The 16,370-nt window shown below is 41.5% G+C and overlaps 1 protein-coding gene across 10 annotated transcripts in view; it reads left to right on the top strand.

Annotated features, from left to right (window-relative positions):
- Nucleotides 1-16,370, top strand: part of LDLRAD4 (low density lipoprotein receptor class A domain containing 4) — a 279,454-nt gene that overhangs the window by 240,330 nt on the left and 22,754 nt on the right. For 7 of the 10 annotated variants that reach the window (XM_083622667.1, XM_083622665.1, XM_083622662.1 and 4 more), the window contains one exon: nt 15,768-15,922. In XM_083622667.1, the coding sequence (XP_083478793.1) occupies nt 15,768-15,922 (155 nt within the window). Of the gene's footprint in view, nt 1-9,665; nt 10,934-15,767; nt 15,923-16,370 lie in introns of those variants that run through there. The other 3 variants (XM_083622670.1, XM_083622671.1, XM_083622669.1) reach the window with 2 other exon arrangements.

Here is a 16,370-nt window from a genome sequence, read left to right as displayed (position 1 = left end):
CCATCCTGAGCTCTCCATATAAGAAAGGAGGGATAACAACAGAGTAAGTATTAAGCATTCGTTTTCATGATTTTTTTTTTTTAAATGTAGGTGGTAGTGAAACCACATTTAAAAATGGTTCCTAAACTGCTGTGATGTAGGGATGGGATGTAGCAGTGTTTGTGTGTTCAATAGGTGTCCAGGACAAGCATACCAAATGTATACACATCTATAGTAGTAGCAGTAGTGCTGGTAACTACAGTGGTACCTCAGGTTAAGAACTTAATTCGTTCTGGAGGTCTGTTCTTAACCTGAAACTGTTCTTAAGCTGAAGCACCACTTTAGCTAATGGGGCCTCCTGCTGCTGCTGCGCTGCTGCTGCATGATTTCTGTTCTTATCCTGAAACAAAGTTCTTAACCCGAGGTAATATTTCTGGGTTAGCAGAGTCTGTAACCTGAAGCGTATGTAACCCGAGGTACCACTGCACTTTGGCTTGTCCCTGGTGCTGTTTAAAGGCTACAGAACTTGAAAAAGCAGGTTTATCAGAGACTATGGTGGGACAGGAAGCATTAAATACCCCAGGCATTTAATACCCATAGGTATACAACACTGCATCCAACACTTTGAAAAGTTATTGTCTATACAAAGCCTTAGACAGGGGTTTATGAGCTACTGTTTGCAGGAAGATTGCAAAATCCTGTTATGCTAGCATTGCAGTCATTAGGAAAATAACAGAAGACTTTCTCTACCCGAATCATCTTATTCACACATAGCATCTCAGTTTAACGTTTGCTTGTCAGTGCCTGTCTCTTTCACCTTGACTGCCAGATGGCTTGCTTGCAATTCAGTTTAGGCAAGTGAATAATCTACCTGGCATGAGTCACACTGTGGCCCCAAAGGGACTCATTTTAGTGAAAGAGCGAATACTCCCTTTTGTGTGTAAAATGCTGTTAATGGCTTGTTTAGCGACATATATCTCAACAACATGGCTTTTAGTTTCTGTGTCAGGGAGGAATAAGATGCTTCCATATGCAGAGCTGCTGGCACCCCTGCTAATTCTGTCTCTGGCTCCCTCACTCTCAGCTGTGATATTTCTGTGCAAATATAATAAATGAGGTGTGGTCTCAAGTTTTTAATGCATTTCTCTGATGCACCTTTTTTTAGCTCCTGCTTGAATGGGATGAAGGGAAACATAAGGTCGAATCCTTCTTTTGGTAGACATTGTAGGAAAAGCCTAAACAGTGTCATACCTTTGTGAACAGGAATAAAAGATTTAACACTCGATCTTGGGTGACAATCAACAATGGGTCAAAATGGGAAGCAACATGTAACTGGTGCTAAATATGTTTACATAAAACATATTGACAATGGTAATCTTCAACACTTTGTTTCATAGGTCTAGCTTTTACTGAGGCCATGAAGCTGTATCTTGAGCACATAATGATTGAACGTTCCTCCGTATAACACTTGCACGCACACCAACCCACCCACACCCACTAGGGCTGCTTTGAGACTGTCACTATTTTTGGGTGGGATTCCATCACATACCAGCAAATTCAGGTTGTATAATTAAAACTGATTTGGAGGTCTGGCACAACAAATCCCTTCTTCAAAATATTGGACATATTGCACTTAAGGAAAGTGATGAGAAAACGTACTGGAAACCATAGGATGACATTTGACACAATGTTGTTTAACCTTTCCATAAACAAATCAGAATGAATATGCAATAACTAGCCAGTGTTTTCTATGCTGCCTGCAAACAATTCAGGTTGAATGCTCAATAAGCAGGTTGTTTGGAAGTGACCTAGAGGTAGGGGAGAAGGCTTGCCTGATCTAAATTCGTGTGGATGAATTGGTGTGCTGATTGTGATCCACCACTTGAAGCCTTCAGTGGTACAGCTCAGGCTCATAAGGCACAGCTTGATAGTCAGTCTCCTTCACCTAAGACGTGCTCCTCCACATCTTTATGTGCACCCATTTCCCAGATGAACCCATATCGCAGAAATTATGGTTGGTTGGCATTGTCAGCTCTCACAGAGGCTATAGTCTGCCAGAAATAGAGAAAAGGAGTGATATACGCTAGAGACACCTATCTGACTAAACCAATGGCTTTGTTTCCACATTGTTGCTGCTGTTGCATAGTGTGTGTGTGGCTTTCGCTGTTGCTTTAGTGGCAAGTCTTCTAATCTACAGATTAGATCATCTCACCAAGTAACTCAAATATAAAGAAATACTATCATTGTAAAGGGGGGGGGGATAAACTGTGCCCTTTTCAGTAAGGATTATTTAATTCCTGAGGAATCGAATGGAGGATTGTATTAGCCAGTAATTGAATTAATAGGAAGTTATTCTATTCCTGTATTTAACATTACAGCTGCCTGTATCAAATTTTGATTCTTAGCCGCCTAGAGACTTTCTCTCTTTAGGGATGTTCTCCTCACATGAAGAGACCTGAACCAATTATCATGTGCCAACTTAGAAGCCTTTTCTAAATGTCCCCTTTCCCCATGTTCAAGTACAGTGAGAATTTTTTTTACTTATAATTCTTTCTCTGTTTGGTGCATTTCTGTCCTACCCTTCTCTGAAAGAACTCAGGGTAGTTTTCCCTTGATCCTTTTTATTCTCAACACAATCTTGAGTGATAGGTTAGGCTGACAGATATTGACTAGACCTGAGTCATCTAGTTAGATTAATAGCTTAGTGTGGATTTGCACCCTGTACCCTGTTATTTAACTCACTTGTGAGAACAGAATGCTTCTTCACATAGTCATGTTCCACAATATAAGGACTCTGGCAAAGAATGCACATGTAATATGAGGAATGACAGGTTGTTGTTTTTTACCTTAAAAAAGGTTACTAACTCTCATAGTTGTGAAGAAGTATGAAAATGGAGGCGTAGTGTCTGCTCACTATTCTAATTTACACAGCTAGAACTTTTAATACCCCAACTCCTTTGCAGTTTAAATTCACCCTTAGAGTTTGCAAGTCACAATTTTATTTCCATGTTTATAATGTAAATGGCCGATAAAGTAATACTGAAGCCACTCAGTGGCTGAAGTGAGATTTGAACCTGATCTTTGAAGTCCAAATTCAGCAATATGCACTGAACCACACTAGTTCTCTGATGCATGTAATACGTTGACTGTGCCAAGATGATAACATTGTCAGCAGCCTCGTACCTCAAAATGACTATTTAGGAACTGCTGGCTTACAAGGCATGTTTGGCTAGATTCAACCCTGAATCTTTGCTTGCTTTTCAAGTGGTAGTGCTCTGTGTCTCAGGATAATTCATTCCTGCATAGCACAAAACAAACTCAGCCACAAAAATGAGGCATTTTAAATGGATAGATATGGCCTGTGGGTGGACCACATGGACTGTGGATGAAGCACAGCTGTGTTTATCTATGAAACAAGATTTTAGAAGAGATTTAGCCAAGGCTTTGGAAGATTTTTTTTAAAAAATTCAGGTTAGTTTTCAAAGTACTTACTAATAATGTCAAATGAAGCAAGCTTTAAGAGTGATTTAATATAGAAGCCTAAACACTCTACTTTTGTTTTAAATCCTTCCTCCAAACTTATTTCTTCTGGCTTCTGTTTCTAATCTCCAAGCTGGTGCCATCTGTTTACTTGCTCACACCTAATCACATTAAAACCAAAATAAAATACAATTTGAAATGTTAAAAAAAGGTGGAGGTGCCACACACTTTACTTCTTCTTATTTTCAGCAAATGAGAAAATGTTTCCCCTCTTTCTTTGTCCGCCTTGCCCACATACCATCAACAGGTATCCATCAACAGGTTTACCATCAACAGGTAAATGGCGTTTCCATGCGCTTTGACTTCCGTCACAGTGTCTCATTGTGCCAGAAGCCGTTTAGACATGTTGGCCATATGACTTGTAAAGCTGTCTGCAGACAAATGCCGGCTCCCTCGGCCTGAAAGCGGAGATGAGCGCTGTACCTCATAGTCAAATTTGACTGGACTTAACTGTCCAGGGGTCCATTACCTTTTACCTTTACCTTCAGCTGTTGGGCTCCTGAGAGGGAGAGGTCTTTATTTCCACAGCAGTATATTAAATATAAGCTTAGGCCTTCAGACATGTAAAGCACACTCATCTCCACATTCATAAGCAAACAATCCATAACTTTTTATTCTAAGTCCTCAATGAAAATTCTTGAGACAGATGTTGTAGTAAACCCCCTTCTGTCAGGCTTTTGAATGAGGGAAGAATCTGTGTTCATCCCATGATAGGGAAAAGGAGCAGTTATGTATGTTTCTGCTGTTTTAATGTTTTAGTAAGTGTTTCAAAGTGCTATTTTATATGAAGCCACCCTGGGTTTCACTACTTGTTAATGAGGGATGGGGTAGAAAGGAGCAATAGATGCATAGCAGTAAAACTGCCACTACATGGAAAGTGAAGTCCAAAATGGAATGGATTGTTAAAACCAAACACTATCAGAATTTCTGCTATAATGGCCAGAATGGATTCAAGAATTATAAGATTCCGCAGGAGTTGCTGTATTAGTCTGTTGTAGCAAGAATTAACCAAGTATCCTATACCAGACTGAAACTTTGTTCCAGTGTTGTCTGGTATAGAATACAGTGGTACCTCAGGTTACATACGCTTCAGGTTACATACGCTTCAGGTTACACACTCCACTAACCCAGAAATAGTGCTTCAGGTTAGGAACTTTGCTTCAGGATAAGAACAGAAATCGGGCTCCAGCGGCGCAGCGGCAGCAGGAGGCCCCATTAGCTAAAGTGGTGCTTCAGGTTAAGAACAGTTTCAGGTTAAGAACAGACCTCTGGAACGAATTAAGTACTTAACCCGAGGTACCACTGTAGTGTAAATGGTATCATTGCTTGCATCGCCTGCCAATTTTCAGTGGATCCCCCTCCTCCTAATTTATTTTATCCTATAGGATCTATGCTGTCACCCTGCTCATCACAGGTCTAGTGCAGCCCAATTCCATGCTGTGATGGTGATGGACTTCATGTCTTCCAAGAATGGGGGGTGGGTGGGGATACAAGTCCTTCCCATCCATCCAAGCCACTCCCACTACACTTTCTCTCCCAAGGGTGTCCTCAGAATTTTTTTCCCAGAGGGGGCAAGGTCTATAATTTGTGACTACACATTGTTGACTTGTGATAAATCCCACAAATCATTACACGGTGCTGAAGAGAAGTAACAAGAAACAATGGCGGTTTACTTTATTGTATGGGATTATACATTTCAGAACTACTAACTTTATACATTTAGTAATAATAGAGCAGGCATAGGCAAACTCGGCCCTCCAGATGTTTTGATTCCCATCATCCCTGACCACTGGTCCTGTTAGCTAGGGATGATGGGAGTTGTAGTTCCAAAACATCTGGAGGGCTGAGTTTGCCTATACCTGTAATAGAGTAAGGCAATAGAAAGGCATACAGCTTTGTCAACTGAACAGTACCATAATACCAAATTTTAAAAAATCATAATACTGAATTACACACTATTTGCACATAATCTGCCTTGGGTGTTGTGAATGCCAGACATAAGGTCTGAAAAAGTCAACCTTTTTTTTGTTAATGTTTGTCTATCCCTAATATAAAGGAAAATATAATGCAAAGTGGATCACTCTTTAAACAAAAACTGGAGTATTGGAGGGTCTTCACCAAAATGGTCAATATAAATTTCTCCTTGGGATAATTCTTCAACTTTTCTCTTATGGACACCCAACAAGCCAGACAATTGATCTTCACTCATTGTGGAATGTAGCTGTGTCAGCACTCTGCCCCAAGTGCTAAAGAATCGTTCAGCTGTGCATGTTGTAACTGGTAGGGAAAGTGCTGTGGGGATGGCCATTTTAATAGCATAGCAAGTTGGGTGTGGTCCAGTGGTTCAGTAAGGCTCATATTGCATAAGTCACAAGATGATGGGTGTATTTCCTTCTCCCTACAAGTCATACCAAGTGATAGATTCATCCCTAAAGCTTTCAAATTTGTACAGTTCCTGAATGAAATTGACATGGACTTGCAAGTTTTTAAGTTTTCCTTCAGTGTGGTACTTCTGAGATGGATGTAGTTTCAGTAAACTGTAAGCAGGCTAGTTTTCATGACTAAAACAATCCCTTGCTGAGGTAATCACTGAATCCAGGTTGGGAATGTAGATGGGCCACTGGTATAACTCTTCTGTGGATTGGTTAGGGGACTGGCTTGTCTTGTTTAGGTGCTTTGAATTCTACAGCCACTTCATCTGCCAGTTTCTTGTCCTCTATTATGCTAATGGTCTCCCACTAGCTTCCCTGTGCTGTTAAATTATTCCCAGCAACTTTTGTATATGTGCTTTCATTTCAATTGCACCTAACTTTACAGATTCCAGTGCTTGGGTGACTGGTTCTGGCATTGAAGAATCTTTGCTTACAATCACAAGACAAACAGTAAAAGTTGATGTCTATGATAAAAGTTTATATTATGAACCACCCTGTTATCTTTGGATGAAAGGCAGGTATATAAATTTGATAAATACATACATACTGGCATGAAATTTGTTTTTTCTTGGTGTTGCTAGATCCTGCTAATTGCTTAAGTTGTGATATTTGGGTAACTGTCTGCATGTGAAGAGATACTCTTGATTTCTGACTCCATGTTTCACATAGCATTGGTAGTTTGGGTATTAGATGTCATCTGTGGATGCTCCCATGGAAAATTTTCATAATGGTTTTAATTATGCCAACAGCATTGCCCACATCACTTACACTGTTTAGTTCATTTACAGTAAGATGATGTCTATGGGATGAGCAGTGGACAAAGGCTGCCTGAGGATAGTTTTGTGCTAGAACCCCATTTTATTTTCCTGCCATGGTTGAATGACTGTTGTATCCTTGTCCAACTAACTTATTGAGATCTATTCCAAAATCAGCAGATAAAACTGTGTTGGTTATGCCTACTGCAGTTTGGTCTTACATTGAAATAAACCCCAGGAATTCCTCATGTACAGATGCATTCCTATCACTTTCTTTCACAACACCTATAGACAGTTGTTCTATTCCAGAAATATCTGTTCTTTCATTTACTAAAATTAAAAATGTCATGGAAGTATTAGCCTTCACAACTGTGTCTTCCCTCAAAATTTGGCCACACAACTTTATTAATTCATTCTGCATTCTTGCAGGTGTGTACTTGTCTGACCCAATTTCCATTTAAAAAAAATTCCCTGCCTTAACACAAAACTGCCAAAGGCCTACCATGTTACCTGTAGTACCAGTCTTACAACAAAAAGCAAGGTCGTGTCACCCACAGTACACATTGGCTGATATTATAGAGTTCAGATTTTGTTTATTTTTCTCTAGCTCTTGCATATGACTTATGAAGCTGCCATTCAAACAAAACCCTTTGTCTTTTCATGGCAGAAAGAAACCTAGAAGCCTAGAAATGTAGTCTTCATAGGAAACACTGTACCCTCTACTTTGTGAGTTATCTCTTGCAGGTTCACCAAAGTCTTTGTACTTGGGACAAATTTGCCAATGAATATGTCCTGTCCGCCTCGTGCTACTGGCTGGGAAATAAAATGTCAAATGTAGGTCCTTTCAGAACAGCACAGTGTGCTAACCAAGGATAATATTTAGAAAACCATGCACGGTGAAATGTTCTTGGTACTGTCCTGTACTGCCTAGAAGTCATAACTTTCTGTCAGCATCCAGTATTGTGTAAGGAGCTCAGCGTTAATACATACGTCTGGTAGAGGATTTGCTTTTGATATGTTGTTTCCTATATCCAGTTTTTTTTCTGTCACTCAAGTTGTACAGTACCTGGTAGCTGCTTCAGTATTTTCATTTTGGATATTCCCATGCCCTGCCTGCACATGGATTTTTTCTGTCTCTTTTGAGACAGACACATTGGGTGCTACTTGCATGATGTATCTAGGACTCACTAACCGTCTTCTGCTTTTTGAAGTAGGTGTTTTGTGTTCCTGACTCAGAGCAAGAGTGCAACTAGACTCCTTTGGCAGGTAGGGAGGGATATGAATAAATTCAGTACATAAAATACTTGCCTAGGATGGCCTGTTTTATAGAGGAGAGCCCTCTCTTTGAAGAGCTGTCTGGTACCACTCTGATGCAAAGATGAATAATACTAAGAAAGAAGAGGATGGGTCTTGAAGTTGCCCATCATCAATTAGCACCTGGCCAGCAGACTGAGCAGCCACCAGGCACAGGTTTTCCCACTATGCTAAGATTATACATCTATTTAAACCAATACTGATTGTTTCTAAATTTGCTTGGGGTGTGTGTTTTGCATTCTGGGTCATTGCGTGTGACGGCAGAGTGTGCCCACCCCCTTTTCTGGCCATATTACCGTGATGCACATGTGCAGGGTTGCTTGTCAGTTGGATGTGTGTAAATAAGTCGTTGCCTGTATATGCAGAAATTAGGCTAGCATGTGCAAGTTTCATGTAAGTATTTTCCCTTTTTGGGTGATGCATTTCTTCTATTTCAGTAGTGTACCATCTAAAAAACACGAGGGCTTTGGCTTCCACCGTGTACCAGTAACCCAGAGCTTAAACTTGCCGTCTTAAGTAAGGGCATTTCTAAAAAGCCACCACCAGCAGCTCCCTAAATGTTTCTTCTTAATGTGGCATTTTGGCATACAGTGCTTCTGAATATCGTCTGGCTTTGGCTAGTAAAAAGGTTTAGAAAGGCCCTAAGAATGCCTTTCAGGCTGCAAGCAGTACAGTTTACTTGAGAGTAAGTGTCACTGAACCTAATGGGTCTTTCTTCTGAGTAGATGTTAGGCACCTCTGGATTATCTGTTCATTGAACATTCATCCTGATGTGCTTGCACAAAGCTTATGCCAAGATTATATGGTGTTCACTATTTATTGAGCATTTGTTCTGATTTATTTGCAGAGATTAAATAACAATGAACATTTATCCCAGTTTATTTGTGAGCAGATTATACACCTTCCCATTTATCATTATCCCACAGTTTTTAGTGTATTTCCTTGTCACTTTTTTAACTGCATAAAGTTCCTTTTTTAAAAAAAAGGATTTTTTTTTTTTGCCAAAGCACTTTAATCCCCAATTTAATTGCATCTACATTTCTGATATGCAAGTATTCTGATACAGCATGCAACTATTAGTTAAAGTCTGGAGGTGACTATACACAGGGGTTGTCTTGTTATTTTCCACTTGTCAGTGTTTGCTCATCACTTTGCATCCTGTCCTTTCTGCTAGGAGCTGAAGACCATGTAGACATCACTGGATTCTTCATAAAAAAAAACAAAAAAACATACAACTCCTGTGTAGCTGCTGGGTTTGAGCAGGAATTTGAATCCAGGGCTATCATGGTTCTAACCCATTTTCTTTGATCTGGTACTATGCACCATATTGCAAAACAGGATGTGGAAGAAAGCTATTTGAAAAAATGTATGCATTTTTTCAGTGTTGGTTTTTCATTTGGATTAGAGTTGTGGGAAAAGGAAAGGAGAAGAATCTTAGTACATGTGGAAATAGCTTAATTGTGACCAGAATTTACAAATGCCATGTGTTAAAACACCCACATCCCTGCAAACACCTCCTTTTCTAGAGGAGAATCAGCTGGAACATTTTTACCGCGGTGTAGACCCATTAAGCCTAATCCCGTTGATAACACACAGGCACGCTCCCCCCCCCCCCCGCCGCCCCACTAAGTATTTCACTTGACAGAGGCTTGGAGGCAGATGCCTGCATCAAGAGTTGGCAGTGCGCGTACCACACCGAGGGAAGATTAGCCTCCGGGCCCTGCTCATCTCCATACCGGCGTTTCCTATAGATCAGGGTGGGGACTGAGGCGGGAGGGCGGCATACTGTAACCTTCATGTACTCAACGTACGGTGTGGCTGGCGGGCGGAGGGGAAACCGAGACAAGGAGGCTCTTGTGACACGGGACGGAACTGGCAGCGCCGTGTGTGTGTGTGTGTGGTGCCGCCGCCGCCGAGAGCCGAGCTCAGCTGGAGAGAGCACGTGTGCGCCGTTTCCAATAGTAGCCGGAGCCTGGGCTGGGCGGGGGAGGGAGCCCAGCGGAGCCTCCTGAGTCAAGCGGCGGCCGCGGCGGCGAGGGCCGCGTTTTGGGCACGGAGTGACGCACGTCGCGCTGGAGCAGAAATGCGGAAGAATTAGAAGCCTCCACAGTGTCCATGGGGCTTGGTTTAAAGAGCGCAGCAGCCGCGGCGGCGGAGCAGTTGGGTGCGGGAAGTTGGTAAGAGCGGCGTCTTCCTTGGCTTTCTCCCCACCCTTCGCCCTCATTCTCCCCTTCTTCCTCCTTAAGCTTTTTAATTAGGCCATATTAATTTTCTTTCATGTGTAATATGGAGCTCCATATATATATGGAATTAGGACAACCAGTCGGGATTAATAGATCGACGTTTTCCTTTTCTATGATTTTCCTTCCTTTTTAAACTTTGTTTTTAAATAAAACAAAACAGCTGTAGAAATCCCCGAGCGCGCTGCACCATGCGCCTTTACGCAGGGTCGCCCCCTTCCGCGTTTTTCCCTGCGGGTGCTTCTGTGCCCCAGCCGGTGGCGTGGAGCGAGGCCCGGAGGAGCCTCTCCAGGGGCTTCGCCTGGGGCCGGGAAGCATGAGAGGCCTCGGAGAAGAGTCCCCCGCTTCGCGGCGCTCGTGCGCTCTTCTGCGGGCCCTTGTCGGGCAGCGCGCGCCTCCGCTTCGGTTTGAGCCGCCCCGACGGAGTTGTGTCTAGGAGCGCCGGCCGCTTTCGCCTGCCTGCCGAGGGAGAGACGCGGCCAGCCCAACCCCCCACCCACCCGCCTGGGCGACTGGGAGACTCGCGACGACGCTGCCTGGCTGCTGCAGGGAGCCCAAGGCGATGCCCGACGCGCTCCTTTCCCAGCGGAGGAGGACACGATTATGTCCACTGACCAGCTTAACAGTACAACACTGAAGGATGCTCAGTTGAAAGACCTGGTTTTGGAAGGAGGTATTCTAGACTCCCCCCCCCCCCAAGCTCATAGTTTAATTTTGTCTCCAAGTTATTTTTCTTTCTCTTCGCCTTAAACCCTTAATCACCTTCCTGCCTACCCGCTTTCTGTTTTACTTTCTCTAGCATACTCTGTGTAATGGGTCTAGTATTTTTGCTGTTGTTACTATCCCTCTCTGGGAGATTTTAAGACTCTCCATACTCAAGAACCTAACATAGAAAGCCCCCCCCCCCCAAAAAAAAACCCCGGGTTAATTTACAGCCAATCCAGTTCATGTCTAGATCAGATAGAAGTAGTTCAAGTATGTATGTATGTATAGATGATAGTCATGGTCAGGGCAACTGAAATGTTTTTGTTTTAAATATATGCTTGCAGGTGGAGATCATATCTGTATAGAACTGGGGCGGTGAGGTAGACTGAGGTGTACAAGACTGTGGCACAAGTCAGCATTAGATACTGAAGAGTGGGGGATGCGCCTCTTATTTTGGTTTCCACTTTATAATGATAGAAGTGTTTCACATGTGTGACTATTATATGTACAAAGGGTGGAGGCTTGTGCTTTTAATTTTGCCTTTTCATGCTGGTTTTATATGACCCCAGAGACATCAAAATAAGTAGGATAAATACTACCAGGCATACTTTTATAATCCTATGTAAATAGCAATAAATGTGTCTTCACTAGTACTGTTTATTTATCTTGAGGTAGCACTTGCCATTATATAAACTGAAGACTCTTAAAACGTTTTACTTTCATTAAGAGTTAAAAATTCTTAGGGGGGGATATTATAATTATGTATGCAAATGAGTATGTTAGCCAAGATGAAGCCTTTGTATAAAAATTGTTTTCCTTCACCTTGTGGAAATAATCCCCAGTGCTGGGTTTTGGAATGCAGACACAACTGATCTGATGTGATATGGATGTGGGGAGAGAGCCCAGACTTTGAAGCTACACTGCTGTTAAAGTTGTGAAACTATGCTGCAATTAAAGATGTGACTTTGGAAATCAACCCACATCCTGTTGATCAAAAGGGTCTGATTACGGCTCACTTGGGCTGCAATGCTATACATGCTTACTTGGAAGCAAATCCCACTGAACACAGTAGGACGCACTTCTGAGTAGACTTGCATTTTTCTGTCCGTCTTGCTCTCCTTTTCTACACATGCACATATTTAACATACTTTTATTTATCTAGTTTTTGCCTCTTAAAATGTTCTTGTTTATCAAATTTTGCTTGCATATTTTCAGACTTTGTTTTCAAAATAACCATTCATAGGAAAAGAGGAACTGGCCTTCTGTAAAAATGTTCAGGGCCCTTGATTAAATTTAGAAGTCCGTGCTTTTGGCAGATGCAGAAATAACGTCATTCCAGCCATCACCGCATTCTAGGAAAGCCTAAATCAACATTACTTATTTTGCACATTGCTCTTTCACAACTGCTGCTCAATTGACACAGTAATAAAATATCTTTGGGCCAATTAAGTACTTGGGTTATTGGCCTCTCAAGTAATCGGCCTGCTGGGGTCCTGTGGTTGAGAAATAGTTAGGCTGCTGCTTTTGAAGCCTAAAACTTGTGCCCTCTTACTAGGTCGGGGAGGCATGGTGGAAGAGGACACAGGGCACAGAAATCAAGGATTTTTTTTGTACCCTATTGTCAATAACAGCTGCAGCAGTGACCTGGGTATAAACTAACATATTGACTGATGCATGTGAAGTTTGAGGTAGCAGCAGTGGGAAACTTACTGATTGAATTAAAAATATTTGTACTTTGCCTTATTGATAGCCATAATGAGGGAGCAACTAGGGAAGCAGAAAAGGAAATTTTCTGTTCTCTTCAGTTGCATAGTGAGGTCCTTTTAATCCTCCCTTAGACTGTGAATAATTCTCACGGCATGCAGAAAAATGGTAAGATTTTGTGCACGGTCTTGGAACGCATGTCCTTGTATGGCAGGTGTTGTTAGATTCTACCACTAATTCACTTTCTACATTCTCTATTCATGTGGAAGTGAGACATCTTTATTATTTCAAAAACTTGTTTGTTAATCTTAAAACCCTCTCCCAGTGATTGGAAAAGGGATAGTTTGGAGGGAGAAAACAACAACTATATTTTCCACCTTCTGCCTAGCCAAAACTTTAAGAATAGGAATCATGATGTACTCTTATTCATCTTTTTGTGCACTTAGCTTTAGAAATGGCTGAATTATAATCTTGCCTTTTCTTTGAATTTCCGCCATGTTAAAGATGCCCAAGTGTCAACCATTATGCTTGTGGATTTCATATTCCATATGCGTGAGAGATTCTGGATCATTAAAATGTTAGCTAATACATACTTTTAAAATACATTTCTGGCTTTATTTTGCCATTGCTGTGCCAGTGCAGTGGTACCTCTACTTATGGACACGATCCATTCCGGGGTGCAGTTCGAACCCCGAAAAGTCAGTAAGTAGAGTGCTGCTTCTGTGTGTGCGTGTGACACAACAGAGTGCTTCTGCGTGTGCACAAAGTGCGCAGAATACTCCGCATGCGCGAAGCACGCAGAACAGTTTTATGCGTGCGCGCACAGCGAAACCCAGAAATATACATTTCCGGGTTTGCCGCGTTCGCAACCTGAAAATCTGCAACATAAACCTAATGCAACTAGAGGTATGACTGTTTAGCCAAGGAAAATAACCAAAGGCATGCTTTAGCTGAAATATGACTTAATCTTATATATGTATGGGCTGTTCAAGATGTGAATTGTAAATATTATTACTTTCATTAATATCCCACCATTCCTGCAAGGAGCTCAAGTGGTGTATATGGTTCCCCCCTCCTCATTTTATCCTCACAACTACCCTGTGAGGTAGGTTAGGCTGAGAAACTGTGATTGGCCCAAGGGCACCAGTGAGCTTCATGGCTGAGTAGGAATTCGAACCCTGGTCTCCCAGGTCTTAGTCCAGCACTGTAGTTTTCCATGCATATTTGAAGTTTGATTTGTATTTGCTGTAAACAGGAAACTGAATGGAAGGAAAACCTTTTCATTCTTGCACGTACAAACATTATTCTGTCATTGATGTGTTTTTCCTGTTAATTTGAATGGCTAAAGGTGTGAACCTTCAAGATTAATGATGTGACAAGTTTGTCCCAAAGTGCCATAATTTTAATTGATGCATTAATTGAATCTGAGGCGTGTAAAGCAATTATCATGTCTTCCAAAAGGAAAACATTTGTAATACCCTGGGGCGTTTTCTTTAATCTTTAAGACATTTTATGGCCATTGCGACTTTGTAAAACTACAGTGACTTTCTAGGTTAATCTCTCATCACCATGGTTTCACTGCACACGCGCGCGCACACACACACACACACACACAAAATCAATCCTGTGTGAGCCAAGGAAAGTCAGTCCTTGTTCCTTTTTTTCTTTAATGAAAGCTTTACATATTCAGGGTTTTCTTCTTCAAAGGAATCCTTCTGGTTATTTAAGCTTCCCCTTACATTTTTCATTTATTGAACTGTTACTGTGGTGGTGGTGATGGTGGTAATATTAATGGGAGACTAGATACAGATAAACGATGACTTATTTCAGTATTCTGGTAAGTGGGCAGTGGCACAGCATTCCTTATAATTCCGGAGCTTCCTGTGCTTGTAAGTTCTGAATTCTTAAAGGACCTTTAAATTATTATGTTGCTCATCATTAAGGTTGGAGAAATCAGTGTGTTGTGTACAGATGGGGACCATTTTGTGCTCATCCACTTGACGCATGACCGCCGATGCTTGGGGCCTTTTGGTCCCAAAAGAAGGCGTAACGGGGTGGAACAGGCTTTTGCTTGCTCTGCCAACATGCGTGAGGGCCAGGAATGGAACCCCTGCACAAAATGGTCACCAGCTGTATGTAGGAATGGAAAACCATTTCTCAAAGGGTTTTTGGCCAGGGTGAGCTAATTTAGAGCCAGAGCCAAAAGTGGGTGGACTTTGCACCACTGTAAGATTTTATCATTCTTTGTCTGCAAGCTTAATGAAAATAGACTCTGGACACGTGTCAAGCCTTCAGCTGAATGGGGTTCCCTACTGTGGATGCCTTCTTGTACCTGTCTTTGGTCTATATGTGAACCTTCTATAGAAAGCTTTATGTAGCAGGATGGCAGGACAGCACAGCAGTGCTTCATTTATCAATTTTGTTCAGGTTTCTTCCTATCCCCCTGGATGGCGAGTTACTTGAATTGATTGCAATAATAGGAAGGATGTTGTTACTTAAACACTTCTTTTTCTTGAAGGATGTTTTCACCCAGGATATTAGCTTACCTTGCAGTCGGTTCACTGTGTACTTCCCAATATGACATACTGAAAGTGCAAGAAAATTTGTATTTCCAGATGATGCAAGAAGTTTTTTAAAAAGCATCTCAACTTGATTTGTTGCTGCATTTTTTTATTTAAGCTCTCCTTCATCAATTAACTTGGAGGCTTAAAAATGATGTTTAAGGTGGCGGCGGGGATGATTTATATTGAATTTTTTTGCTGTGCTGTGTCACTGATGAAAATCAGAAGAGAATCTTTTTTTTTACACATTGAGGGAAGAGGGAATCCTCAGATAGGGAAAAGGCATCATTTAGCCTTTCCAGTTTGCAGATTTTGTTATTCTGAAATGTGTTTTCCAGAGAGGAAAAACAAAGCTATTTCAACCCTGAAATAGTGTGTTGGGATCAGTTTTTTTGCTGTAGTAAAAACTTTATTGAGCAATATACATGCATCAACAAATAGATTATTTTGGGTATCAGCTTGCAGTTTCACCTTCCTCTTTTTTTAACACTCCTTATCTATCCTAGAGTGACACTTTTTCTCTTTCTTTTCCCACAGCTGAACTAGAGTTTGTTCAGATCATCATCATAATCGTGGTTATAACTGTTATGATAGTGGTGATCATCTGCTTGTTGAACCATTATAAACTGTCAACACGGTCATTCATCAGTCGGCAGAGCCAAAGCAGGAGGCAAGAAGAATCTTTACAACCGGTGAGTTGAAACTTCCATGCTACCCATATTGGTTTAATATATGTTTTGTGGGAGACCTTTTATTTATTTGCCATATTAACATGCTGCTCAATAATGACATTCTCTGGGCAGCCTCCAGTATTGCTAAACTATTGGAAACCAAGCAATCCCATCTAGGAAGAACTTTCACATATAGGATCCCAGCAACAAAAGTCTTTCTCCCTTGTAGCCACCAGTCACACCTCACTTGGCAGGGCCACCTGGAGTTTACAGGCAAACAACTGGTCACCAGGAAAAAGACAAAAAAAGGAAATTGTGTTCAGATATTTCTTAACCGCCTTGCATGAGAACATTCCAGGGCAATATACAAAAGTGTGAGAACCATTTACACAACAAATACATGTAACATATGTGAAGAAACATTGATAGTAGAAGAAAAGAATAACATTTATGACCATCTAACATTCCT

The sequence above is a fragment of the Podarcis filfolensis genome (genome assembly GCF_964270895.1).
Source record: "Podarcis filfolensis genome assembly, chromosome: 7".
In the NCBI taxonomy this organism is placed as follows: domain Eukaryota; kingdom Metazoa; phylum Chordata; class Lepidosauria; order Squamata; family Lacertidae; genus Podarcis; species Podarcis filfolensis.
Note: the sequence above shows the minus strand (reverse complement) of the source record. Positions and strands in the feature narration are given on the sequence as shown.